A 25,817-nucleotide genomic window follows, 5' to 3' on the forward strand; every position below is an offset into this window, starting at 1 on the left:
GCCTCCTCATCTGCTGCCCCAGGAAGGGTGGGTGGGCCAGGGCTTTTGATTGGCGGCCAGGCAGCACCTGCAGAGGGTGTGGCTCAGGGCGGGCACCGGAGGGGACGGTGGACAACACCCCCCCCACCCACGGACAGCAGCAGAGCCAGGGCTTGTGTCAAGCTGTTCTTTATTTCAGGGAGAAGCCAGGGGAGGGGGCTCAGTCTTTCTTGGCAGCAGCTTTCCTCATAGCGGCTAACACGTTGCTCAGCTCCTCCCGCTTCCTCTTGGCGCGGATGTGCGTCCCCACCTGCCAGGGACGAGGCCGCAGTCAGCCCGGCCCCAACTCCCATCCCATCCCGCCCCTCGGCCGGCAGCGCCCACCTACCCTTTTCTTGATAAACTTGAGGGCCCGTTTGTCCTTGGAGACCTTCAGTAACTCCATGGCGCGCCGCTCGTACGGGGCAAAGCCACACACCTCCCGAATCATGTCCCGCACGAACTTCGTGTGTTTCGTCAGACGCTGGGGGGAAAGGGGCGGCCGTTTTAAACAGCTGCTCGCGCTGCCACGATTTCCCTGCCTACTTCCTCCCCTCTGTAGGTAGCTGTGAGAACCAAGGTATTAACCCCTGGGGCTTTTCACCGCGCCCAGAGCAGCTCCCATCCTCCCCAAGTCCCAGTCTCCGCAACACTCGCAGGACGCGCCTGGAGTCCAGGCTGCCTGCTGAATAAAGAAGCCCAGTACACTGACACACCTGAAATCCCCCAGCCTCACACACCGCAACCTGGGGCCAGCTCCATCAGCGAACTCCTACTCATACGTCAGAACCCCAAACCCGCTGCCCGCGCCGCTCTCAAGGTGCTCCCTCTGCCCCAGCGTGGACTGCACGCTGCCCCCCTTAGTTCCGGGCCCCAACGCGCGTTCTTTCAGGTCGAGAGCCTTTGCCCAAGCCGTGTCCTCCACCCTCCAAGAAACCCCCGACAACCTCCGCGCGGCCCCCGCACTCACCCCGCGGCGGCGGCTGTGCCTGGGCTTGCTCACGTTCTTGGTCACCTTGTGGCCCTTGTTGAGGCCCACGGCCATAGGGTAGCGTAGAGCCATGGCTGCGGACAGCGGCGGGGAGAAGGGGCGGAGGTAAGTACAGGCTCGGTTCCCGAGGCCCAAAGACCCGCGTCCCGGCTTCTTCAGCCTCGCTGGCCACAACCAACCATCCTCCAACCCGCACAGAGGACACGGGAGTCCGGATGGCGGCGGATCCCGGCAGTGCGGGAACGCACTTACCTACTGCTCTCCAGTGGCGGCCGTGACGGAAGGGCTGGCGCCGCGCGGAACTCTGGGATATCTACTGGGCTCAGGAGGCGCAGGCCAGAGAGGCAAGAACGGCGCGCACTCCCCCTGGCGGCTGGAGTCTTCCCCCCGCGGTCTCACTGAGCATGCGCATTTACTCCTGCGCGCCCGAGAGCTGCAGTCGGAACCAGTGGAGGTGGCTATGGCTGCCTTCCTCCCTCTGCTTGTCACATGAGTTCGAATTCCAACTCCGCCGATTTCTGGCCGACTCAGCATCGACGACCTCATCCCCCAGAATTTCTTCAATTGTAGAACAAGAATAATCACAAACTGTTTGAACTGTTTTTTTTTTTTTTTTTTTTTTTTGAGACGGAGTCTCGCTCTGTCGCCCAGGCTAGAGTGCAGTGGTTGGATCTCAGCTCACTGCAAGCTCCGCCTCCCGGGTTTACGCCATTCTCCTGCCTCAGCCTCCCGAGTAGCTGGGACTACAGGCGCCCGCCACCTCGCCTGGCTAGTTTTTTGTATTTTTAGTAGAGACCGGGTTTCACCATGTTAGCCAGGATGGTCTCGATCTGCTGACCTCGTGATCCGCCCGTCTCGGCCTCCCAAAGTGCTGGGATTACAGGCTTGAGCCACCGCGCACGGCCATGTTTGAACTGTTAAAATGCCCGTTAGGCCGAGTGCGGTGACTCACGCCTGTAATCTCAACACTTTGGAAGGCCAAGGCTTGTGGATCATGAGGTCAGGAGCTCGAGACCAGCCTAACACGGTGAAACCCCGTCTCTACGAAAAATACAAAAAATTAGTCGGGCCTGGTGGCGGGCGCCTGTAGTCCCAGCTACTCGGGAGGCTGAGGCAGGAGAATGGCGTGAACCCGGGAGGCGGAGCTTGCAGTGAGCCGAGATCATGCCACTGCACTCCAGCCTGGGCAACAGAGCAAGTCTCCGTCTCAAAAATATAATAAATAAATGAATAAATAGCCAGGCATGGTGGCATGCTCCTGTAATCCCAGCTACTCAGGAGGCTGAGGCAGGAGAATTGCTTGAACGTGAGAGGCAGAGGTTGCAGTGAGCCAAGATCGCGCCACTGCACTCCAGGCTGGGCAACAGCGAAACTCTGTCCAAAAAAAAAAAAAAAAAAAAAAGGCCCATTAACGAGGTATTGGTTTCATTATCTATCAATTGGTCAAGCTCTGGACTCGGTCTGAATACAGCCCCTTGGGGACATCTAATTTTAGGTGGTGCAGGGACGGAAAGCTAAATAACAATCACGTGTCGGACACACACAAATTTCCAATTTTTTCCTTTAATGCTACTAATATACGAGAGAGAGTCTCAATTTAGGGCTGCTCTAATTGGGGTTAGCACTTTCATGTTTTTTCCAGACAGGGTCTTGCTGTCACGCAGGCTAGAGAGTGCAGTGCTGTAATCATAACTTACTGCAGCCTTGACTTCCAGGGCTCAAGTGATCCTCCTGACTTAGCCTCCTTAGCTGAGACCACAGGCACATGCCACCACGCGTGGCTAATTTTTTAATTAAAATATTTGCAGCCGGGTACAGTGGCTGACACCTGTAATTCCAGCACTTTGAGGGGCCGAGACAGGGGGATCACCTAAGGCTAGGAGTTCGAGACCAGCCTGGCCAACATGGTAAAACCCCGTCTCTACTAAAAATACAAAAAAGCGTGGTGACCCACACCTATAATCCTAACTATTCGGGAGGCTGAGGCACAAGAATCGCTTGAACCCCAGAGGTGGAGGTTGCAGTTAGCCTAGACTGCACCACTGCACTCTAGCCTGGGCGACAGAGTGAGACTCCGTCTCAAAAATAAATAAATTAATTAAAAAGTAAAGACAGGGTTTCACCATGTTGGCCAGGCTGGTCTCAAACTCCTGACCTCAAGTGATCTGCCCACCTTGGCCTCCCAAAATGCTGGGATTATAGGCGTGAGCCGCGGCTTCTGGCCCTCTCAGCCTCCATTTCTCCACCTATGAAATGGGATTGAGAGTCAAGGATCCTGATACACACACCCCCCTCCTGCTGCCCGCCAGCTGCTAGCAAATTGGAATTACCAAGGAATTTGAATAACATATATGCAAGAGAAGAAGAGTTTTTATTCTCAAACAGGCTGGGTCCAGCCCAGAACACACTCTTTCCCTCCTCCTCCCCATCAGACCCTGCCACCAGGTAGACGAACAGTGTAGACGTCCCTGCAGGTGTGAAGAGTACCAGAGACCCCAGCTGGGGGAAGCTGGCAGGGGTTGGGGGAGATCCTCCCAGATGGAATGAGTGGAAAAAATAAATCAGGGACTCTATAGAAACACAGACAGGAGATGGAGAGGGGTCCATGGGTGGCTCAAGGGTGGCGTGACCTCTCTGAGCCTCAGTTTCCTCATCTGCAAAATGGAAGCAGTCATGTCATCAATAAAGATCAAACGAGTGAGGCCTTGCAGGTCCCGGACAAAGGCGCCTAACAAGGGGCACCTGCACCTCCGAAGCTGTAACTGGTTCCAGGTGCCCGTCGTTTTTGTCAGTTTTGCTTTTCTGTCTTGATGACTTCATCTTGGGCTATGGCCACCCTCTCAGGGGTGTCTCTGTGAGTGTTCTGGCTCCAGGGACAGTTGCAGGGAGGAGTGTTCCCGTCTGGGACGGTAAGGGGCACCCCCCCCGGTGCTCAGGCTGCAGCAGCGGCCGTGACGTTGAGATCCTGGCGGATAAACCAGGCCCGCGGGCGCGGCAGCCAGCGCCGGAGCAAGCACAGCAGGTGGAAACGCCACGGGTAGAAGACGCCAGCCGCGCGCGTGGCGCCGCCGCGGATCACGGCCAGGGCTGCCTTGGGCCCCGGGGACGCCTTGACCCTCGTGACTCCCCTGGGGACGGGAGGGCGCGGTGGGGACTGCGGCTGGGGCTGGGCGGCCGCCCATGGGCCCCAGCCCAACCCCAGGCTCGCCCGGGCCTCACCTGACTGCCTCAGCGGCGGAGGCGCGATCTCGGAGGCCCAGGACACACATGGTGATTGCCACGTTCACGTCCTGCACGTCCAGCTCCCGCCGCAGGGAGCCGAAGAAGCCGTCCAGCGCGAACTTGGCCGCCGAGTAAGGAGTGGAGAATGACGTGGGCACGCGGCCTGGGAGCGCGGACGGCAGCGGCTGAGTGGCTCCCGGTCGTCCGGGAAGCCTGCCCAGACCCTCCAGACTTACCCGCATCGAGCTCCCCACTCCCCGTCCCGCAGAGCCGGGGCCGAGTACACGCACCGAGCAGCGAGGACACCACCACCAGGGAGCCCTTGCTGTCCGTCAGGCTGGGCAGCGCCCGCGACGTCAGTTGCACGTAGCTCAGAAAGTTTACCTGCAGGTGGCACTTGCGAGTCACCGGCAGAGGCGGAGCCCAGGGGAAGGGCGGGGCTAGAAACCCGGAGGGCGGGGCCAGGACCAGGTCCGAGGCGGGGCCAGAAACTCGGAAGGCCTGCCCAAGGGCGGGGTCAAGGCCGTGGCTGGGCCTTGGGCTAGGAGGGGCGTGGCCGGGGCGGGAATGGAGGAGAGCCGGCTCGGGAGGTGGCAGAGTCCCGGCCGCGAAGGGAGCGGACCACCGGTCCCTGAGATCGAGGGGCGGGCGGGGGCCACGGAGGAGCGGAGCACCTGCATGAGCCAGCGCGTCGCCTGGGGGGTGCGGGCTCGCGTGCCGGCCGGGGCGCCGCCGATGTGGTTCAGCACGAGGTAGTCCAGCCCTCCTGGCCCAGAAACGCTGGTCAGCCCCGGAGGCCCCTCCCCAAGGACACGATGAAACCCCGCCCCCGATCTTAACTCCACCCAGAGCGCTGATCCAGTGAGCTCCGCCCCAGGTAACTCCCCCTACGATCAAAGACACCCAGCCCTGGCCTTACTCCCTGGATCTGGCAAGGTTTCGTCCCCATTCAATGAGGCCCCGTTCAGAGCTCTTTCTGCAAGATGCAATGAGACTCCACCCCGACCACGCCCCCAGTCCTCATACGTCTCCGCCCTGAGACACCTGTTACTGTAGCCACACCCACAGCCCAATTCCGGTCCTGTCCCTAAGGCCTAGGCCAAGGTCCTGGACTCCTGGCTTCAGGCCTAGCCCCTCACCCAGCTTGTCCAGCGCAAACTGCACCACGCTCTCGGGCGCCTCAGGGGAGGCCATGTCCGCAGCGATGTAGAAGACCTTGGGGGCGCCCAGCTTCCGGCAGTTCCCTACCACCTGGGGGGGGCCAGAGCTGCCCGTGGGCCTCTCCTCTACAGCAGCGCACCCCCCTCCCACCCCGCACCTGCCAGCCATAGGGAGGCCCCCGCCTGAAACCCCCCCCCCACTCTGAGTCTCGAGCCCCATTCGACACCATTCCCAAAAATTTACCACTGCTGGGGGGCACAAAGTGGAGCCCGCGGGCCAGAATGCTGGCCAATTTGGTGGTTAGTCAATCACCAACATCTAAAACAGGACATTTTACCTACAATTTCCAGATTGCTAGCTTCTCTTGAAAAACTGAAAGGTTTGTGTCCAAGAGCTATACCCTTCCTTGAAGTAGCAATGGGCTGTTTGTTGCTAAGAAGTGCCCATCCTTCCCTTGGAGTTTGAGAACCCTGGCTATCAGCACAGGCGTGGACACCCAATACTCTCATTTGCTGAGAAACACTGCACTTTCCAGTCACCACCTCACTGCACTGGCACAACATCCTAACCCATGATAAGGTGGGGTTTTTTGTTTGTTTGAGATGGAGTCTCACTTTGTTGCCCAGGCTGGAGTGCAGTAGTGCGATCTCGGCTCGCTGCAACCTCCACCTCCAGGGTTCAAGTGATTCTTCTGACTCAGCCTCCCACGTAGCTGGGACTACATGCTCGTGCCACCATGCCCTGCTAATTATTTTTTTCTTTTTTTTTTGAGACAGAGTCTCTCTCTGTCACCCAGGCTGGAGTGCAGTGGTACAATCTCAGCTCACTGCAACTTCCACCTCCCGGGTTCCAGCAATTCTCCTGCCTCAGCCTCCTCAGTAGCTGGGATTACAGGTGCATGCCACCATGCCGGCGTTTTTTTTGTTTTGTTTTGGTTTGGTTTTTTTTGTATTTTTAGTAGAGACGGGGTTTCACCATGTTGGCCAGGCTGGTTTTGAACTCCTGACCTCAAGTGATCTGCCCACTTTGGCCTCCCAAAGTGCTAGGATTACAGGTGTGAGCCCAACTTGCCTGGCCTAATTTTTGTATTTTTAGTAGAGACGGGGTTTCACCATGTTGACCAGGCTGGTCTTGAACTCTTGACCTCAGGTGATCCACTTGCCTCAGCCTCCCAAAGTGCTGGGACCAGAGGCGTGAGCCACTGTGCCTGGCCAGAAAATGGTTTTATTGTCCCCGTTTTGCAAATGAGGAAACTGAGAGGCTCAGAGAGGTTAGGCGACTTGCCCAAGGTCCCACAGGAAGCCTGGATCATTGCAGGGATTCAAACCCAGGCTCTCTTCCCTCCCGCCACAAGTACCCCCACCATTCATCTAGACATGGGGTGGCTCACCTTCTGCAGGAGGGCCTCAGTGTGGGCAGTGAGCACCAGGTGGGAGCCCAGACGCGCGTAGTGATAGGCCAGCTCCTCACCGACACCAGCGTTGGCCCCTGTCAGCAGCACTCGCGCCCCCTGGAGGCTGGCTGGCCATAGCCGGGGTGGTCACTCTGGGCGGAGGACAGGACAGCTGGCCCGGTTTCTCCCTCCCTCAACCCCAGGTGCTCACCTGGGTCGAAGTTGTCATCCCAATAATAGGCGAAGAACAGGGCCCCGAGCCCTGTGAGGAGAAGCACCTTCATGGTCCTCTGTGGGCCTGCAGAGGGACAGGGGACAGAGGTGGCCGGCACAGGCCTGGCCCACAGCCACCGCTTTTGGTGGGTGTTTGGTGATGCCACCACCTTGGATCCATGCCCTCCTCTCCACAGCCACCACCTGTCCAGGCCACCACGATGGCTCCATGAACCACCGCACCTGCACCCTCTCCCTCCACCCTTCTCAGCCCTCTCCATCCACACACCTTGCCTCCCCTGGACTGAACTTCCTTCCTGTTCCAGTTAGAATAAAAACCAGACGCCTTGGTGGCCACAAGCGCCCTGCGCGGACCTGTCCTCCTTGCTCACTCTCCTCCACTAAAACAGATCATTTGTTGTTCCTTGAAACCAGCTGGCCGGGCGCAGGGGCTCACACCTGTAATCCCAGCACTTTGGGAGGCCCAGGCGGGTGGATCATGAGATCAGGAGATCGAGACCATCCTGGCTAATATGGTGAAACCCCGTCTCTACTAAAAGTACAAAAAATTAGCCAGGCGTGGTGTTGGGCGCCTGTAGACCCAGCTACTCGGGAGGCTGAGACAGGAGAATGGCGTGAACCCGGGAGATGGAGTTTGCAGTGAGCTGAGAAGATTGTGCCACTGCCCTCCAGCCTGGGCTACACAGCGAGACTCCATCTCAGAAAAACAAAAAAAAAGCGCCAGTCACCATCCTGCCTCAGGGTCTTCGCATAGGCTGTTTCTACCACCTAGCATGCTGTTTCTGGATATAACCAAATGGCTTGGTCTCTCACTTCTTTCAAGTCTCGGTGCAAAAGTGACCTCCTTGGGCTGGGTGTGGTGGCTCACGCCTGGAATCCCAGCACATTGGGAGGCTGAGGCAGGCAGATCACTTGAGGTCAGGAGTTTGAGACCAGCCTGGCCAACACGGTGAAACCCCATCTCTACTAAAAATACAAAAATTAGCCGGGTGTGGTGGCAGGTGCCTGTCATCCCAGCTACTCAGGGGGCTGAGGCACACGCATGCCTGTAATCCCAGATACTTGGGAGGCTGAGGCAGGAGAATCGCTTGAACCCGGGAGATGGAGGTTGCAGTGTGCTGAGATTTGCCATTGCACTCCAGCCTGGGCAACAAGAACAAAACTCCATATCAGGAAAAAAAAAAAAAAAAAAAAAAAAAAAAAAAAAAAAGGCTGGGCATGGCGGCTCACACCTGTAATCCCAGCACTTTGGGAGGCCAAGGCGGGCCAAGGGGTCAGGATATCGAGACCATCCTGGCTAACACAGTGAAACCCCCTCTCTACTAAAAAATACAAAAAACTAGCCGGGCGACGTGGCAGGCGCCTGTAGTCCCAGCTACTCTGGAGGCTGAGGCAGGAGAATGGTGTGAACCCAGGAGGCGGAGCTTGCAGTGAGCTGAGATCCGGCCACTGCACTCCAGCCTGGGCGACAGAGCAAGACTCCATCTCAAAAAAAAAAAAAAAAAAAAAAAAGTCAGTGGGACAAGGGGAAGAAGACTTCCAGAACCAGGAAGATGAGACAAACCAGATGAAGGGGATCGTTGAGGAGCCCCGAAATCTCCCATCTGTAGGTCCAGCCCTAGGTTCTTTGCCTCTGCTGTTCTCTGGGTGTCTCCTCTTGACAACCTCCAGGCCCCTTTGAGCCAGCAGGACCCAATCCAGGCTCAGCATGTCACCCCACACCTGCTTCTCTCCCCAGCTCACCATCCCCGAACTAGCCCCACTGTCCCGTCCCTAAATAGGAGACCCAGGCATTATCCTCACCTCCTTCTAGCCTTTCACCCCCATGAGCTCATGGTTTTCAGATCTTATCAATTCTCCCTCTCCAATCTCTCCCCAGCTGTCCCTTTCTGTCTCTCTCCAGGGCTCCCAGATTGTTACTTCCCTCTTAAACCCTACTCCTGGCCTGACCACCCCCATTTTTCCTCTGGCCTCCCTTCCATCTCCCACTTGGTCTCCCCCACCTCCACACTGGCTTCCCCATGTCCACACTCATTCCCTCCCTGCCTCTCCTGTCCACACAGCCAAAGGCATCTGTGTCAAAAGCAACATGGCCATGGCCCTGCCTGCTCCAAACCCTCTCAGGGGTCCCCACTGCAACTGGTGGAAACCAGGCTCCTCACTGCACCCCATGAGGCCCTGCAGGTATAGACCCTGACTACCTGTCTATCCTCCTCTCCCATGGCCCCATTAATGAATCGTTCAGTTCTCAAAAGAGTGAACTCCTCGCCTTCCCCAAACACACCAGGCATGCCCACAGCAAGCAACGAGCTTCCACCTTTTCCCCTTCCAGGGACAGCCCATGAAGCCCCTCTGCTCATCCCTCTTTCCACCCCCAGCTCCATACTGACTGCAGCAGCCTGGCAGGGGGAAGTGGGACCAGATGGACAGACGGGTGGACGGATGGGTGGATGGATGCACAGATACAAGGATGGATGGGTGGGTGGATGACCAGATGAATAGATGGACGGGTGGATGGATGGATAATGGACGGACAGATGAGTGGATGGATGGATGAATGGATAAACGGGGGGAACACATAAATGGATGGAAGGATGGACGTATGGATGGACAGATGCATGAATGTATTTATGGATGTATGGACGGATGGATGAGTGGATGGCCAAATAAATAGATGGATGGATGGACAGATGGATGGGTGGAAGGATGGGGGGAGCAGATGGATGAATGGATGGGTGGGTGGATGGGGGGACAGATGGATGAACGGATGGGTGGATGGATGGGGATTCAGATGGATGAGCGGAAGTGTGGATGGACAGATGGATGGATGGAAGGATGGACGTATGGACAGATGGATGGGCAGATGAATGGTTACAGCAGCCGGCCGAAATGCGGGAGAAATGGGGGGGAACCAAATCCCTGCAGAACTCACCGGCCCTTTCTTGACCTCGGCGGTCCTTAGCTTCCCCTCTGAACAAAGCGGGCCTGTGACCCGCTGCGCACCCCTAAACCGTGCACTCACCCACTCAGGCCTCAGTTTCCCCCACTGTCCAGCGGGGCTGGGGTCCCGGCCTGGGAGCCACGCGAACGCCCCCACGGTCCTCTCTTCTCGGCCGCCTCCTGCCGGGTACCCGACCGCGCCCCCTCCCGTAGCGCCCGGGTCACGTGACTGGAAGCCCACCTTCTCCCGGGGAGGAGCCAGGCCGCGGGGACCCAGCGCCGGAGCGTCGCCGGGCAACAGTCCCCGCCTGGTCTCCACCTCCCAGCAGGGGCCCGGCCCCGCCCCCTGGGCGGACGCCCCGCCTCCGAATCGATCACGTGAGGGGGCCGCCGCTCTCGAACAATCCCGCCCTCGCGTTGCCGTGACAACTGCCTTCTAGGCACACTCTTCCTAGGTCCGGGCCCTTGGTTCCCCGCGCGGGCGCGGGTGGATCTCTCGGGTTCCGACTTCTTCTCGGGTTAACTTCAGGCTTCAGCCAGGCACCTAACGACTCTTTCCCCTCACGCCGCCAGGACCGGGCCGGGCCGAACTACATTTCCCAGGAGGCTCCGCGGGCAGGTACAAATAGCGCCGTGCTGACTACGTTTCCCAGACAGCCTTGCGGCGGCCCGGGCCTTAAAGCGTCCATTTCCCAGCGGCCCCTCGCTGCGGGACGGCAGCCTTTCTTTGGACTCAGAGCCGTCAGAGACTACGACTCCCAGAGGACCTTGCGTCGGGCAAGAAAGACTACACCTCCCCGAGGCCTCTGCAGGACCGCGACAGGAAGCGGCGGGCGAGTCGAGTGTCCTTGCGCGTGGATCCGAGCGACAATGGTGGCCCGTGTGTGGTCGCTGATGAGGTGCGTGGGGGAGCCGGAGGGGACCTGAGTCCCCGAAAAAGTCCCTTTCTGTGAGCACCCCTGTCTCCAGTCTGGTCCCGATCTGCTCTTCGCTTTCCGTAGGGTCACCTCCCCTTCGTCCCCCGCCTATGGGCCAGATAGGGAAACTGAGGCTCCAGCGGGGTGGGGCTTCCCGAGGTCGCCAGTCCCCTCCCTCCTGCCTCCCAGCGAGCCCTTGGCGTTCCCCTCGCGGTGTCAGCCTCCGCCTCCGAGCCTCAGTTGTCTTCTCTGTGAAGTGGGAATGCCGGTGAATCCTGCCGCTGGCGTGGATGGGAGGTGAATGCGTGCTCGGAGTGACAGCGGGCAGGAGGCGCCCAGGAGCACTTGGTTTCTCCAGGGCTGGAAGGCTTCTAGAATGTCAAGGATCTTACGTCTTCACTGCCCCCGCGCACTGTGGGACCTTGAGTGACCCACTCTCCCCCTCTGGGTTTCAGTGTATCAGTTAAAGTGGCGTCCAGCCGCCCTGCCTTGCACATTGTAAATCGAGTGCTATATATAATGGGAGTCTGGGTCGACGGTGCTACACTACAGAGTGTCACCTGTGGACGGTGCTACACAACAGAGTGTCACCTGTGGACGGTGAGCCCCCAGGAGGGTCTCACTGTCTCCGTGGGCCTTTAGCTCCGAGGGTGGCGGTCAGTGTCCGCTGAGCTTCTGCTCCTCCCGTCCCTGCCCGCAGGTTTCTCATCAAGGGAAGTGTGGCTGGGGGCGCCGTCTACCTGGTGTACGACCAGGAGCTGCTGGGGCCCAGCGACAAGAGCCAGGCAGCCCTACAGAAGGCTGGAGAGGTGGTCCCGCCCGCCATGTACCAGTTCAGCCAGTACGTGTGTCAGCAGACGGGCCTGCAGATACCCCAGGTACTCTGGGCTGGGAGCGAGGCCAGGGCTTGGCGGGTGGTGAGCTCCTGGGGGGTCCCTCCAGCCCTGCCTGATGTTGTTCTCCATATTTATGCTGGCCTGATTCTCAGGCCTGTCCTCCTCCCTCCGCTTCTGGGGATGGGCTGCTGAGCCTTTTCACCACTTCTTTCTGCTCATCTCTTTTCCCAGCTCCCAGCCCCTCCAAAGATTGACTTTCCCATCCGTGACTCCTGGAATGCAGGTAAGGCACCCAGTTTCTTTACTTGGGAGGTTGCTGCAGACACCCCAGTCTAGAGCCTCTCCCCACTTCCTGGCCATTCCTTTCTGTCCATCCCCCTTCCTGCCCAACATGTGTCTCTTAGGGATCTAAAAGAGAAAGGAGGCCGAGCACGGTGGCTCACGCCTGTAATCCCAGAACTTTGGGAGGCCGAGGTGGGTGGATCATCTGAAGTCAGGAGTTCGAGACCATCCTGGCCAACATGGTGAAACCCTGTCTCTATTAAAAATACAAAAATTAGCTGGGTGTGGTGGCGCATATCTGTAGTCCCAACTACTCGGGAGGCTGAGGCAGGAGAATCGCTTGAACCCAGGAGGTAGAGATTGCAGTGAGCAGAGGTGGTGCCACTGCACTCCAGCCTCGGTGACAGAGCGAGACTCTGTCTCAAAAATAAATAAATAAATACAAAGGAAAAGAGTGGAGATTCTAGGGAAGGGGATTGGGGGGAGCCTTTGAGGGCTGGGTTGTGCAACGCCTGGTAGAATGAGAGGCAGGAGGCCTGGGCCCGCCCACATCGGAGCTTGTTCTATGAGCTTCGACAAGGCAAAGCCCTGTCCCACCGCTGCCTCAGTTTCTACTGGAAGTTGTTCTAAAAAATTTTTGCTTACTGGGTGTGTTGGCTCATGGCTATCAGCACTTTTGGAATCCAAGGCAGAAGGATTGCTTGAAGCCAGGAGTTTGAGAAGAGCCTGGGCAATATAATGAGACCCTCTCTCTACAAAAATAAAAAATAAAAAATAAAAATCTTTTTTAATTAGCTGGGCATGGTGGCGTGTGCCTGTAATCTCAGTTGCTCGGGAATTTTAGGTAGGAGGATGACTTGAGCCCTGGAGTTCAAGGCTGCAGTGAGCTATGATCACACCACCGTACTCCAGCGTGGGCAACGGAGGGAAACCCTGTCTCTAAAAAACAAAACAAAGCTGGGTATGGTGACTCATGCCTGTAATGCTAGCACTTTGGGAGGCTGAGGAGGGCAGATCACAAGGTCAGAAGTTCAAGACCAGCCTGGCCAACATAGTGAAACCCTATCTCTACTAAAAATACAAAAATTAGGCTGGGTGTGGTGGCTCACGCCTGTAATCCCAGCACTTTGGGAGGCTGAGGCGGGCGGATCATCTGAAGTCAGGAGTTCAAGACCAGCCTGGGCAACATGGTGAAACCCCATCTCTACTAAAAATACAAAAATTAGCTGGGCTTGGTGGTGCGCGCCTGTAATCCCAGCTGCTACTTGGGAGGCTGAGGCAGGAGAATTGCTTGAACCCAGGAGGCGGAGGTTGCAGTGAGCTGAGGTTGCACTACTGCACTCCAGCCTGGGTGACAGAGTGAGACTCCATCTCCAAAAAAAAAAAATTAGCCCGGTATGGTGGTGCGTTTGTAGTCCCAGCTACTTGGGAGGCTGAGGCAGGAGAATCACTTGAACCCGGGAGGCGAAGGTTGCAGTGAGCCAAGATCGCACTACTGCACTCCAGCCTGGGAGACAGAGTGAGACTCCGTCCCCTGTCCCCCTGCCCACCACCCAAAAAAAAAACTCAGCGTTTCCCAGGGGTTGGAGGCTGGGTGAGGCTGGGAGGGGAGCATCACCAGTGGCCGTCCCTTTCCCACAGGCATCATGACGGTGATGTCAGCTCTGTCGGTGGCCCCCTCCAAGGTCCGTGAGTACTCCAAGGAGGGCTGGGAGTATGTGAAGGCACGCACCAAGTAGCAAGTCAGCAGGGGCCGCCTGCCCCAGCCAGAATGGGCAGGGCTACCACTGACCTGAAGACTCCAGACTGGGACCCCACTCCGAGGGCAGCTCCCGGCCTTGCCGGCCCAATAAAGGACTTCGGAAGTGTTCCCTGACCAGTGTGCTGGCCCCAAGGGGCACAGGGTCGGCCTGGTGGTGCCCAGAGCACCAAAGCCTGGGCTTCGGGCTCCTGATGGCTTATCAGGGCTTGATCTTGACCACAGGCCATAGCTCTCCTCTCTGCCGTCTGCTCTGGTGCGGGGAGTCAGAGGTCAGAGCAGTTGCTCCCGGTGCTCCACAGGCCGTGCTCTGGGGCCGGGAAAGTGCTTTGGCCAAGCCTGGGTTTTGCGGGGTCTTGGTTTTGGAGGGCTGAGACCAGGGTAGGACAGTGGAAGAGCCAGAGTGGACAGAAGTGGGGTCTGCTTCCCTGTAGGACACAGGGCAGGAGCCCCCGGGGCCACTGGTTTCCGCCCTCCTCAGCTCCTGTCCCGGCCCTTCGTTGGCTGGACTCCACCCTCATTCCACCCTCTCCTCGACAACCCTATAGGGATTCCTGGCCGTTGAAGGAAATCCAGGTGTTTGTTGCCATTCAGAGGGTCTCCCGGACATCCCCTCTCCCCTGGGACGCCTTCCCTGACACCCCTGCCACTCGCTGGCCGAGCTACCTGGCAGCCTGCACAGGTCCCCCGCATCAGGCATGAGCCCTGGGAGGCCGGGCCTGTTGAGGGGCTCCCTGAGAGGCTCCCAGCATCCAGCCACAGAGGGCGGTCCACAGGGTTGGTGATGGCAAGAGGCCTGGTGGCTCCAGGCAGATGGGGGTGTGGCGGTGGGGGGCTTGGGTGGGGCCGGAGGCCTCCGTAGGATGCTGCCCTGAGAGCAGGGAGCAGATGGGTGATGCTCACCGAGGTGGAACAGGGTCCCCGTTCCCACGAGTTCAGGGGTTTATGTTGCTTGGTGTAGGGGACTGAGTTCAGGAGGGGACAGCTGTTACAGAGGAGAGGAGCAGAGACTAGAGGCCAGGGCATCTCCCCCCCTGTCCCATTCAGAGAGGAGAAGCCCCTGGCCTGAGCAGGGCGTAGGAGGGGTGTGGCTGGGATCAGCGGCCTAATCTGGTAGAAGGGGAGCCCACGGGGCCTACCCACCCCCTTCCCCCGAGGAGTGTGGTCCTGGGGCAGGTCCCCCACATCCGCTGTACCCCTGTCCTTACTGGGCCTTAGCAGTGGTCAGGGCAGGTCTAGGGTGAGGGAGGGATGAGCAGGGCAGGGGAGCATCCCTGACCCTCGGTGCTGCAGGAGGAAGCCGGTGCTCACCGTCCTGGCCAGCAGCACCCACGCACCCACCGCCTCCTGCCACCGTCCACCAGGCCCTTCCTGAAGCCCCAGGAAGGAGCAGGCTTCAGGCCCATTTTACAGATGAAGAAACTTGCACCGACAGTTCTGTCTGCCCAACCTGTCTGGAGCCCAGGCTGTTCACAAACCCTCACTAGGCATGCAGGATTTCCAGTCGCCTCGCACCCAGGCACACAGCCCCAGCCTGTGGGGACGGGAGGGGTTTGCACTCAGTGCTGTGATGCCATGGCTGGGCCAGGGGGCGTCTGCAGCCTCAAACCTGTTACCATCACTGTTAAAGGGGAAGGACTGGACAAGGCCAGTGAGCAACTGCCTTCTGGGCTGCTCCCCTCCATCCAGGCGGCTGGGTCCTGCAGCTCCGAAAATGTGAGTTAGTCCTTCCCTGGGGTCACTCATGGGGGCTTTATCCCATGAGTCCGCCCTCGCCCATCCACTGGCACCTGTGTGCAAGAATGTGCCGGGGGTCAGGGGAGTTGGGGGGCCATGGAAGCGGAGCTCCAGAGAGCAGAGGTCCGGCGGTGACTTTGGGAAGGTGGGAAGGGGTTGGGAAAACACGCGACCACACCCACAACCAAGACCAGAGAGCAAGGCAAGGCTGGGCTGTGGCACGTTGCCATTGACAGCTGGGGTCACTTGATAGCTGGAAGCAGGATGGGCTAGGAACGGAGTCCAGGGAAAGCGAGAGGATGGGCCAGCAACGGAGTCCAGGGAAAGCGAGCCTGTCGCGATGTGGGATGGGCAGAGCTAGAGAACGGGGGAGTCCATAGGTGGAGGCCAGCTGGGGCTGGGGCGTGGGGGACACCGAGTGGCTGACTGTCATCAGTGGCTGCCCTTCCTTTCACCTGTCACCACAGCTGCCCATGGTCCCGCTCCAGCCTTGAGTGCACCTTGCCCGGCCCTGGCCTGGAGTGAGTGCTAACTGGGCATCCCAAGGGCTGGTGGGTGCAGCAGAAGTGGAGGTGATTAGCTGGGTGCGGTGGCACGTGCCTGTAGCCCCGGCTGAGGCAAGGAGGATCGCTGGGACACTGAGGCTGCGGTGAGCCATGAGTCTACCACCACACTCCAGCCTGGGTGAAATAGTGAGACCCTGTCTCTTTAAAAAAAAAAAAAAAAAAAAAAAGCCAAGGTAACCAGGAGCAACGTGAGCCCTGAGGGTCCCCAACCCTGGCTGGGGGGATGCTGGGCTCAGGGTCTCCGTGGCACCAGCCCAGAGCACGTTTAGCCCACCCTTGGCCCCATCCATCCGGTGCCATATGGGCCAGCGGCAACCTGGGTTCTTCCCGTGTGGGCTGAGGGCTGAGCAGCCAGTTTTAATTAAATCTGGAAGGACAAGGTGACAACCGAAGCAGCTGACAGCCACGCGTCTTCCCATCTCACCTGGTCCTGGAAATGAGTTTGCTGTCAGTAGAGAGGGAGGATTTTTCTTCTCAGTCACTTTGCAAGCCAGGGACCTCCAGCCAGTGACGCCTAGCCTGGGCCTCGCTTGGCCATGCTGGCATGCCCCAGTCGCCTGTGTTACAGCTTGTACCTGCATTCCGTGGTTCCCAAGCTATTGTACTGCGCCCAAGAAGAACGAGGATACGCTGGACACTGAAGGCTGAGGAGGGAGGAGAAGAATTTTATTGAGCCACTGAACAGCTTTCAGCGGAGAGAGGATGCGGGGGCTGGTTTTCTCCTCCTCACGTAGCTGGGTCCAGGACATTTTATAGGCTCAGAATTGCGGGGGCAGGGGGAGACCATAGGTAGTATTGGAAAGGGCAACATTCGATTGCTTAAAAGGCATTGTTCAGAAAGAATCAACCAGGAAGGGGGGCAAACAGGAACAGAAGTTCTCACTCTGGGTGGTGGGTTTCCTCCAGGACCAGCAGTCTGGTCTTGCAGCTTTCGGGCTGTTTTTGGCTTGAAGGTGGGGTTTCCCTGGGACCTGCCCCTTTCTGCCTAGACACTTGGCTGTCTCCTGTCACTTTCAGTAGTGATCCCAGTGAACTTGGGCTTGGGAGCTGCTCTATGCCTTGGTAGAATTCGGTTTTTGGAGCTGGAGGGAGAGGGAATGCAGTCCTGCGATGACACCCTTCACCCCGCAATCCTCAGAGCAGCTCAGTAGCCTCCTCTAGATAACTGCAGGAACTTACCTAGAGGCAGGCGATGGCAGAGGCAGCAGTGGAAGCCCCGTGCTCTGACCCCTCTGCTGGCCTGTGGCAGCACTGAGGCCACAGGAGGGCTGGCGTCCTTCATCCCCAGGGGTGGTCTCTGGAAGAAGGAAGACGCAGGCCAAGAGGAGGGCTGGTTTCCTTGAGGCTGAGGCTGGGAGAGAACTTCCAGGCTTCAACCCTCACACCACGTCTGCATTCCAGGGGCACCAGGTCCCTACACACCCTGCCTCATCTCACCTTGCAGGAGAGTAAGACCCCTCTGCCCCTCATCCTGGCAGACTCCTCTCCTACACGCAGGGTCCCCATGCCCCTGTCCTGAGGCAGAGTTCAGCACCTTTTCTTCTCCTTGGGCACCGCAGTTTGCTTTTGTGTGACTTAGCTCAACAGGATGCAAGCTCCCTGAGGGAGGGGACCATGTGTTAATAGTAGGCGTGGCCCCAAACCCCAGTGTAGAGCCTGGGGTATAGAAGATGATTAGTAAGCATGGGCTGGGCAGGTGGCCCACGCCTGCAATCCCAGCACTTTGGGAGGCCGAGATGGGTGGATCACCTGAGGTCAGGAGTTCAAGACCAGCCTGCCCAACATGGCAGAACCCCGTCTGTACTAAAAAAAAAATACAAAAATTAGCCGGGCGTGGTGGCACACGCCTGCAGTCCCAGCTACTCAGGAGGCTGAAGCAGGAGAATCACTTGAACCCGGGAGGCGGAGGTTGCAGTGAGCCGAGATTGCGCCACTGCACTCCAGCCTGGGTGACAGAGCGAGACTTCGTCTCAAAAATAAATAATATTAATAATAAGAGGCCGGGCGCAGTGGCTCACACTGTAATCCCAGCGCTTTGGAAGGCCGAAGCGGACGGATCACAAGGTCAGGAAATCGAGACCATCATGGCTAACACGGTGAAACCCCGTCTCTACTATAAAAAAAAAAATACAAAAAGTTAGCTGGGCATGGTGGCAGGTGCCTGTAGTCCCAGCTACTCGGGAGGCTGAGGCAGGAGAATGGTGTGAACCTGGGAGGCGGGGGTTACAGTGAGCCAAGATCAGGCCACTGCACTCCAGCCTGGGCAACAGAATGAGACTCCGTCTCAAAAATAAATAAATAAATAAATAAATAGAAGATGATTAGTAAGTATGGATGAATTAATGGATGAGTACAGTCAATGGCTTGATGGATTAAGGAGTGGATGGGATGAGTGGTTAGACGGGTAGATGCATGCATGGGTGAATGGGTAGATGGATGATGGGGTAGATAGGTGGGTGGATGATGAATGGATGGGTTGGATTTGGTGGATAGGTGGATGAATGGATGGGTGGATGGATGACTGGGTGGGTGGATGAATGGATGGATAGATAGGTAGATGAATGGGGTAGATGGATGGGGTGTGTGAGTGGATGGATGATGAATGGATGGGTGTGTGGATGGATGAATGGATGGATGGATGGATGGATGGATAGGTAGATAGATGGATGCATGGGTTAGATGGAGGATGGATGGGTGGGTGGATAGATGGATGGGTGAGTGGGTTGGTGGATGTATGTATGAGGACTCATTAGTCTACTCCACTTACCCACAAAGCACTGGTCCATCTTGGTTCAGAGAGTCTTGCCAGTGAAGGCCTGCTGTTGGAGCCTGGCATTGTTGGGCTGGCTGCCACTAGAGGCATGGCCAACTCTGAAGACGTTTCCCTGGCTGAGGTGCAGGCCGAAGTGGACACTCATGTGCGTCGCCATGCTGAAACCAAGGGCAGGGTCTGTCCCTCTGGGACCTGGGCTTCGGCTGCTTCCTGGAGACATGCGTAAGGATGGGGACCATGATTTGGAGGGAAAAGGCTCCTCTTACTCTATAGAACAACCTCAGGAGACCACCAAGTAGCCCATGGCCAGAGACTTCACTCCCAGAGTGTCAAAAATACATGGCGCTGTCCCCTGTGGCCATTCCCCTCTTCCCCCAAAGCCTTCTGGCAGTTTCTCACACAAGCTTGCTCCTGTTGGCCTCAGAGCCTTCACAGTGTGCTCCCCCATCCAGGAAATGCCTTCATTCCTTCTGTGGCCAGGGCAACCTGTACCATCAAGCTGCACTTCCTTTTTCTGAGATGGAGTCTCGCTCTTCTCCCCCAGGCTGGAGTACAATGGCGTGATCTTGGCTCACTGCAACCTCCACCTCCTCGGTTCAAGCGATTCTCCTGCCTTAGCCTCCTGAGTATCTGGGATTACAGGTGCGCATCACCACTCCTGGCTAATTTTTGTATTTTTAGTAGAGATGGGGTTTTACCATGTTGGCCAGGCTGGTCTCAACCTCCTGACCTCAAGTGATCCGCCTGCCTCAGCCTCCCAAAGTGCTGGGATTACAGGCACGAGCCACCGCGCCTTGCCTAAGCTGCACTTCATAAGCTCACCACGTGCATGTGTGCCCACCTTGAGGGCAGGCACTGATTGGGTCTGTTGTGTGAACACATCTGGTCAGTGCCGGGGACCCTGCTTGAGAGGGGGGCTCTGGAAATGGGAGTTGAATGAATGGGTGGTTCGAAGCTTGGATCTTTTCCATTGCCAGCTGGTTGTCCTCACTCGTCAGTTCACCCTGCTAGGCCTCAGTATTTCTGTCTGCAAAATGGGGTTGTACAGCCTCCCAGGGTTACATTGAGGGCGGTGGGGAAGGGCAAGTACAGCTCAGTGCCTGGCTGACAGCAGGGCCGAATCCTTGTCCTTCCCTGTGTAGCAGAAGGACGACAAAGGGTGCTGTCTGGGCGTAAGAAGTAGAACATCCCATGCAGATGACTCAAGACTGTGGCCAGGGAGAAGCACTCCGAGGCACCTCTCCTGCCTAGGAGACTGGGCTGCCTGCGTTACCTCATGCCTGGAATCCTAGCACTTTGGGAGGTCAAGGCGAGTGGATCACTTGAGCCCAGGAATCCAAGACCAGCCTGGGTGTGATGAAACCCCATCTCTACAAAAGATACAAAAATTAGGCCGGGCGTGGTGGCTCAAGCCTGTAATCCCAGCACTTTGGGAGGCCGAGACAGGCGGATCACGAGGTCAGGAGATCGAGACCATCCTGGCTAATACGGTGAAACCCCGTCTCTACTAAAAAATACAAAAAAAAAAAAAAATAGCCAGGCGACGAGGCGGGCGCCTGTAGTCCCAGCTACTCGGGAGGCTGAGGCAGGAGAATGGCGTAAACCCGGGAGGCGGAGCTTGCAGTGAGCTGAGATCCGGCTACTGCACTCCAGCCTGGGCGGCAGAGCAAGACTCCATCTCAAAAAAAAAAAAGATACAAAAATTAGCCAGATATGGTGTCACCCATCTGTAGTCCCAGCTACTGGGCAGGCTGAGGTGGGAGGATCGCTTGAGCCCAGGAAATGGAGACTGCAGTGAGCTATGATTGCACCACTGCACTCCACCCGGGGCGACAGGAGACTGTCACACACACAAAAAGCTTGTAGCAATTTGTTACCTTGGCCCTAGAGAACTGGCATAACGGCCATGGATTCTGACTTTGTAGATCCATGTAGGTTACACAGTTGGGGTTTACAATTATTGCTGTGGGCATTTGGTTCTTACAGGTAGTGTCCAATCTGTGCCCTCAGTTTTCTCTTCTGTTAACTGGGGCTAATAATGACACCTGGGAGGAAGGTATGAGGCCACGTAAAGCAGAGTTAAAAGGGAGTCTGGGCCAGGTGCGGTGGCTCATGTCTGTAATCCCATCACTTTGGGAGGCCGAGGCGGGCAGATCACAAGGTCAGGAGATCGAGACCATCCTGGCCAACACAGTGAAACCCTGTCTCTACTAAAAATACAAAAAAACTTAGCCGGGCATGGTGGCGGGCACCTGTAGTCCCAGCTACTCAGGAAGCTGAGGCAGAATGACGTGAACCTGGGAGGCAGAGCTGGCAGTCAGCCGAGATTGCGCCACTGAACTCCAGTCTGGGCAACAGAGCAAGACTCCATCTCAAAAAAAAAAAAAAAAGTCTGTAGGGACATGCCCCAGATGTTCACAGACCTCATCTCTCTCAGCTAGTGGAATCTGTCATTTCTTTCTTTCTTTTTTTTTTTTTGAGACTAAGTCTTGCTCTGTTGCCCAGGCTGGAGTGTGGTGGTGCAATCTTGGCTCACTACAACCTCCACCTCCTGGGTTCAAGTGATTATTCTGCCTCAGCCTTCTGAGTAGCTGGGACTAGAGGCGTGCACCACCACACCCAGCTAATTTTTGTGTTTTTAGTAGAGTCAGTGTTTCGCCATGTTGGCCAGGCTGGTCTCAAAATCCTGACCTCAGATGATCCACCCACCTCGGCCTTCCAAAGTGCTGGGATTACAGGCGGGAGTCACCACACACGGCCTGTCATTTATTTCAAAAATACCCCCTAAAACCCATCAAAGAAATGGGGTCTTGCTCTACTGTCCAGGCTGGACTTGAACTCTTGGCCTTAAACAATCTTCCTGCCTTGACCTTCCAAGTAGCTGGGATTGATTACTGGCATGCACAACTGCATATGGCTCAAAAAAAATGGAACCGAGTGCGGTGGCTCACACCTGTAATCCCAGCGCCTTGGGAGGCCGAGGTGGGCAGATCACTTGAGGTCAGGAGTTTGCGACCAGCCTGCTCAATGTGGTGAAAACCCATCTCTACTAAAAACGCAAAAATTAGCCGGGCATGGTGGCAGGTGCCTGTAGTCCCAGCTACTCAGGAGGCTGAGGTAGGAGAATTGCTTGAACCCAGGAGACAGAGGTTGCAGTGAGCCAAGATCGCACCACTGCACTCTAGCCTGGGAGACAGAGGGAGACTCCGTCTCAAAAAACAAAAACAAAAACAAAAACAAAACAAAACAAAAAAAGTACAAACAATGTGAACTGCTTGTGTGTTAAAAAAAAAAAAAGGTATGAGGGGAAGGCTGAGAACATGGCTGCTGGGGGTTACCACTGGGTTCCTTCCTGGATGTCACATCCCTTCTGAAAGGAAACATTCCATCTTCGCCAGGGACAGGTCGCAAGAAAGGCCAGCACAGGACCGAGTTCCGGCTGTGGAGCCTCAGGGGTGAGTTTGCCAAGAGGCCTGTGAGTGCAAGTCCCTGTTCCTGCCCTTCCTTGTCCTGCTGGATAGGCCCCGATGTACCCACACTGTGGGTGGATAGGATTTTTGGAGCTCTTTCAGCCATCCGTCATCCATGAGAGCCCCCAAATCCTCAGAGACACAGAGCGTGAGGTGGGCTGCAGTGAACCCTGGGAACTGACTAGACTTCCCGTTAAGGCAGGGAAGGGTCCCCCTTTATCATCTAAGCCACTACTGGTATTGGTGGGGTCACCTGTCCTTTACAGCCGAAGGGACCCTAGAGTGTCACCAGGGCTCCACCGTCTTCCTGTCTGCTGGACGCTGCTTCCTCCTCACTTTCCACTAGTGAGGCTTACAAAATGTGGGAGGCACCTGCTTCACAGTTTGAGGTATGTCCCAAGTCTGGTCGGGCTTCCTGGATTAGGAAAGGTGCTGGATCCCAGGTTCCGTGGCTCCAGCCTGCTATTGGTACGTGGAGGGTTGGCGTTGAGCTTGTCCCTTCTGGCCAACGCAGAGGCCAGCCCTGGGCTGGTCAGAGCCCCAACCTGGCACAAGGGGGCTGCACCCACGCACAAGCACACCGCAGGCCTGAGATGCTGCTGAGGACCTTCAGCCTTCACTGCTTCCACCCCCGACTCTGCCGTGAAAATAGTTTGTCCTCTGAGTAAAAAGGTAATGCGGAAGCATCCACATGATGGTGGTGACTGGGCTCTGGCAAGTCAGCGTGGAAAGTGGCAGCTGGAAATCTTCGCAGGCTTGGTTTGAGCGTGATCCGTGGGGGAAGCATCTGCCAGTGTCCATCAACAGGGTGTGAGACCCCCCACACCCTGACAGGGATGTCACCCAGCACCCAAGAGCAGAGCAGCCCAGTCTGTGCTAACATTAAAGGAGCGGACAGCTTGCTGACCTGAGAAGCCAGGCAAAACCTGCACCGCACAGGCCCATTAAGCGAAAACCAATCGTCTCACTGGAAAGCCTCTTCCACACCCGGATGCCTTCCTGGAGGTTTTCTAGCACATGCGTTTCATACATATTTAGAAATAAACAGAGTTGGCCAGGCACGGTGGCTCATGCCTGTAATCCCACCACTTTGAGAGGTCGAGGCAGGCAGGTCACGAGGGTCAGGAGTTCAAGACTAGCCTGACCAATACGACAAAACCCCCACTCTACTAAAAATACAAAAATCAGCCAGGCGTGGTGGCAGGTGCCTGTAGTCCTAGCTACTAAGGAGGCCGAGGCAGGAGAATCACTTGAGCCCGGGAGGCGGGGTTTGCAGTGAGCCGAGATTGTGCCACTGCACTCCAGGCCTGGGTGGCAGAGCGAGACTCCATCTCAAAAAAAAAAAAAAGAAAAAAGAAAAAAAATAATAAAAGGAACAGTATATATCAATACAACTAAAAGACACTCTAAGTATAATTTCATTTCATTTAAAGAGGCGGAAATAAAGAAATGACACTTTAAATAAAGGGTATGTGAACGGAAACACATTTATTACAAAAAAAAAAAAAAAACCCAAAACGAAAAACAAAATTCACATTGTATTGAGCTACAATATGGCAGCAGATTAAAAAAAAAATATTTTTACACAGTTTAAGATAACTCCTAACAGAACATAGCCTTGTTGCCACGTGACAGGACACAGGATTCCAAGTACTCAGTAGCGGCGAGTGAAGCGGGCGTCGCTGGGCCTGCTCCCCCGGCTCTGGCCTCCGAACCCGCCTTGCATGCCACCATGTGGGATGGGGTGGCCCCGGGAGGCCCCGCCTGGGGCAAAGCTGCCGCGCCTAGGAACAAATTCACATTGGTTTGACTGTGAAATCCTCCTGCTCCCCTGGTCCATCCCAGCCTGCACAGCTTCCCTGGATGTTGCCTGCAGGCAAGGCCCCTTCCTGATGCCTTCCCCTCCTGAGTGGCAGCAGGCTCCACAGTACCCCATGCCTGGCCTCACGTCACACTTGGGGGAGGGGGCGTTAGCTGGAAGGACTGGTTGTTAAGCGTCCTCCAAGGTAGGCCAATATGCAAAGCAGGGGAAAGGGGAGCCGCCCCTGGCATGCCTTACCCTGACATCCCTCCTCGGTTCATCATGTGGCCAGGCCCCGAGTGACTGGACATGCTTCTCTCACCACCTGGAAGACAGAAGTGCTTTCACACAGGGAACCTGCGCACATGGTGTGGAACCCACAGCACATTTAGCCCACTGCACTCCCTTTGGTGATGCCCCCAGGTACCCGCAACTAGCAGGTCCCAGGAGGACACCTCAGCACGGTGACCACAGACATCCAGTGTCCTCCCAGCAGAGGACTCGGGAACGCCCACTGTCCAACTCCTGGGCCAGACCACCAGAGAGTAGGTGGTGTCTGAAGTGCTTTTCACTCCTCATTCCAGCACTGAGGGCAGAGCACCTCCTGTGCTCCCCTGAGGAGTGAGAGAAGGCGTGGCCTCCATCTTTCCATCACTTCCCAGCACACCCTGGTCCCAGCCCAGAGCTGCTCCTCACCTTGCCACCTCTTGTGATCCCTGTCCATCATGCCGCCGTCAGCCGTGCCCTGCCATGCCCGGTCATCCTCTCTTCGGCCATGGTCCCCCCAGTCACGTCTGCCCCTTGAAAAAGAGACATCTCTGATTTGGATTGCCCCCATCTCTGGCTCTCATGCTAATAAATGTGGTGGGTTCTGGAGGATGAATCCCTGTGTTTTTCCCACCCTGTGCCCACATCCCAGAGACTTGGGGGCCCCTTGGGTGGGACAGACCTATCCGGTCAGCTGACTCTGTGAGGCCAGGGATAGGTACTGTGGGGTGTGGGACACAAACCTGGGGGGAGGAGGCAGCCCCCGGCCCTCACTCATCCTCTTGTCGGAGCCATAGCTCCCCCAGCCATCGCGGGAGTCCCGGCCGTGGCGCTCTGGTCCTCCATGGCGTTCTGGGTAATGCTGGAAATCACAGGGCCAGGAGGAAAAAAACCTTCAGTGTCAGCCCCTAGACCCCAAGGCTTTTCAGGCTACACGCTAATGATGACAACGACAGTCACTCTGGACAGAAGTGCTGGCAGGCCATACTGGTTCACATGACATAGCTGCCTCCCTGAAATCTGCAGGCCAGAGGCCCTGTGCTCTAGGCTCATAGCCTGGTACACAAAAGGTGCTAGTACCAAGGAATCTCCAAGGCAGGTACCCACGGCACCACCAGGGCCGGGAGGGCCACCGGGGTCACCCACGAAAGATGATGCTTGCGAGAGAGATTCCCTGGGTCCCACAGCTCAAGTGGTTAGTGCCCAGAGCCAACAGTACTTTCTTATTAAGTGTCTTCTACTAAGGGAAGGTCAGGTTTATAAACCTTTAATGTGTGCATATTCCGGAAATAATTTTTACAAATTTCTTCCTTCCACAGTGAACGAAGTATCAAACAGAGCCCCTCATCCAACCAACTGCTAGGCAAGCAAGCACCCTTCCTCACAGTCAAGTTTCTCACAAGTTGCTGCTGGGTGCCTGGTCCAGGACCTTACATCTTGCTCTACTCAG

At 56.7% G+C, this 25,817-nt stretch overlaps 4 protein-coding genes and 1 long non-coding RNA gene across 10 annotated transcripts in view; 2 read left to right on the top strand and 3 right to left on the bottom strand.

Moving 5' to 3' along the window:
* Window positions 1–152: 152 nt before the first annotated feature.
* On the bottom strand, window positions 153–1,396 carry RPL36 (ribosomal protein L36). Its single transcript, XM_010367207.2, has 4 exons — window positions 1,262–1,396; window positions 989–1,083; window positions 368–502; window positions 153–289 (listed from the first exon to the last, which is right to left on the bottom strand). Exons 2-4 carry the CDS (start codon window positions 1,079–1,081, stop codon window positions 200–202), a joined length of 318 nt encoding a protein of 105 aa, XP_010365509.1. The 5' UTR covers window positions 1,082–1,083; window positions 1,262–1,396; the 3' UTR covers window positions 153–199.
* A 1,965-nt stretch (window positions 1,397–3,361) lies between these two features.
* On the bottom strand, window positions 3,362–10,282 carry HSD11B1L (hydroxysteroid 11-beta dehydrogenase 1 like). Of its 2 annotated transcripts, XM_010367209.2 has the most exons (9): window positions 10,042–10,282; window positions 8,062–8,162; window positions 6,997–7,121; window positions 6,783–6,913; window positions 5,371–5,482; window positions 4,906–4,997; window positions 4,522–4,615; window positions 4,229–4,394; window positions 3,362–4,137 (listed from the first exon to the last, which is right to left on the bottom strand). In XM_010367209.2, coding segments are annotated over exons 2-9 (918 nt in total). In that variant the 5' UTR covers window positions 8,064–8,162; window positions 10,042–10,282; the 3' UTR covers window positions 3,362–3,941. The 2 variants fall into 2 exon arrangements, with proteins under 2 accessions (XP_010365511.1, XP_030791297.1); XM_030935437.1 differs by lacking the exons at window positions 8,062–8,162; window positions 10,042–10,282 and having other exon boundaries at window positions 4,468–4,615; window positions 6,997–7,192.
* A 139-nt stretch (window positions 10,283–10,421) lies between these two features.
* On the top strand, window positions 10,422–13,863 carry MICOS13 (mitochondrial contact site and cristae organizing system subunit 13). Its single transcript, XM_010367208.2, has 4 exons — window positions 10,422–10,858; window positions 11,577–11,754; window positions 11,944–11,995; window positions 13,636–13,863. Exons 1-4 carry the CDS (start codon window positions 10,830–10,832, stop codon window positions 13,731–13,733), a joined length of 357 nt encoding a protein of 118 aa, XP_010365510.1. The 5' UTR covers window positions 10,422–10,829; the 3' UTR covers window positions 13,734–13,863.
* An 8,361-nt stretch (window positions 13,864–22,224) lies between these two features.
* On the top strand, window positions 22,225–23,368 carry LOC115899128. Its single transcript, XR_004058798.1, has 3 exons — window positions 22,225–22,284; window positions 22,566–22,688; window positions 22,814–23,368. It is a non-coding gene; the product is annotated as an uncharacterized LOC115899128 (long non-coding RNA).
* A 393-nt stretch (window positions 23,369–23,761) lies between these two features.
* The window catches only part of SAFB (scaffold attachment factor B), a 46,630-nt gene continuing 44,574 nt past the window's right edge, over window positions 23,762–25,817 (bottom strand). For 3 of the 5 annotated variants that reach the window (XM_010367217.2, XM_010367216.2, XM_030936077.1), the window contains 4 exons: window positions 25,111–25,229; window positions 24,797–24,900; window positions 24,359–24,425; window positions 23,762–24,083 (listed from right to left, as the gene is read on the bottom strand). In XM_010367217.2, the coding sequence (XP_010365519.2) occupies window positions 23,954–24,083; window positions 24,359–24,425; window positions 24,797–24,900; window positions 25,111–25,229 (420 nt within the window). In that variant the 3' untranslated portion in view covers window positions 23,762–23,953. The remainder of the gene's footprint in view (window positions 24,084–24,358; window positions 24,426–24,796; window positions 24,901–25,110; window positions 25,230–25,817) is intronic. The other 2 variants (XM_010367219.2, XM_010367218.2) reach the window with 1 other exon arrangement.

The sequence above is a fragment of the Rhinopithecus roxellana genome, chromosome 8 (genome assembly GCF_007565055.1).
Source record: "Rhinopithecus roxellana isolate Shanxi Qingling chromosome 8, ASM756505v1, whole genome shotgun sequence".
Taxonomy (NCBI): domain Eukaryota; kingdom Metazoa; phylum Chordata; class Mammalia; order Primates; family Cercopithecidae; genus Rhinopithecus; species Rhinopithecus roxellana.

What these genes read in the sequence shown, in the direction of transcription:
- MICOS13 (XM_010367208.2), top strand. Translation starts at nt 10,830, where the DNA reads ATGGTGGCCCGTGTGTGGTCGCTGATGAG. An exon ending in CGTGTGTGGTCGCTGATGAG is followed by an intron (nt 10,859 to 11,576) that starts GTGCGTGGGGGA and finishes CCCTGCCCGCAG; the next exon opens with GTTTCTCATCAAGGGAAGTG. An exon ending in CGGGCCTGCAGATACCCCAG is followed by an intron (nt 11,755 to 11,943) that starts GTACTCTGGGCT and finishes CTCTTTTCCCAG; the next exon opens with CTCCCAGCCCCTCCAAAGAT.
- HSD11B1L (XM_010367209.2), bottom strand. An exon ending in GGATGACAACTTCGACCCAG is followed by an intron (nt 6,914 to 6,996) that starts GTGAGCACCTGG and finishes GGCTATGGCCAG; the next exon opens with CCAGCCTCCAGGGGGCGCGA. An exon ending in GTTTGCGCTGGACAAGCTGG is followed by an intron (nt 4,998 to 5,370) that starts GTGAGGGGCTAG and finishes TTTCTGGGCCAG; the next exon opens with GAGGGCTGGACTACCTCGTG.
- RPL36 (XM_010367207.2), bottom strand. Translation starts at nt 1,081, where the DNA reads ATGGCTCTACGCTACCCTATGGCCGTGGGCCTCAACAAGGGCCACAAG. An exon ending in GGCACAGCCGCCGCCGCGGG is followed by an intron (nt 503 to 988) that starts GTGAGTGCGGGG and finishes CTTTCCCCCCAG; the next exon opens with CGTCTGACGAAACACACGAA. An exon ending in TCAAGTTTATCAAGAAAAGG is followed by an intron (nt 290 to 367) that starts GTAGGTGGGCGC and finishes CGTCCCTGGCAG; the next exon opens with GTGGGGACGCACATCCGCGC.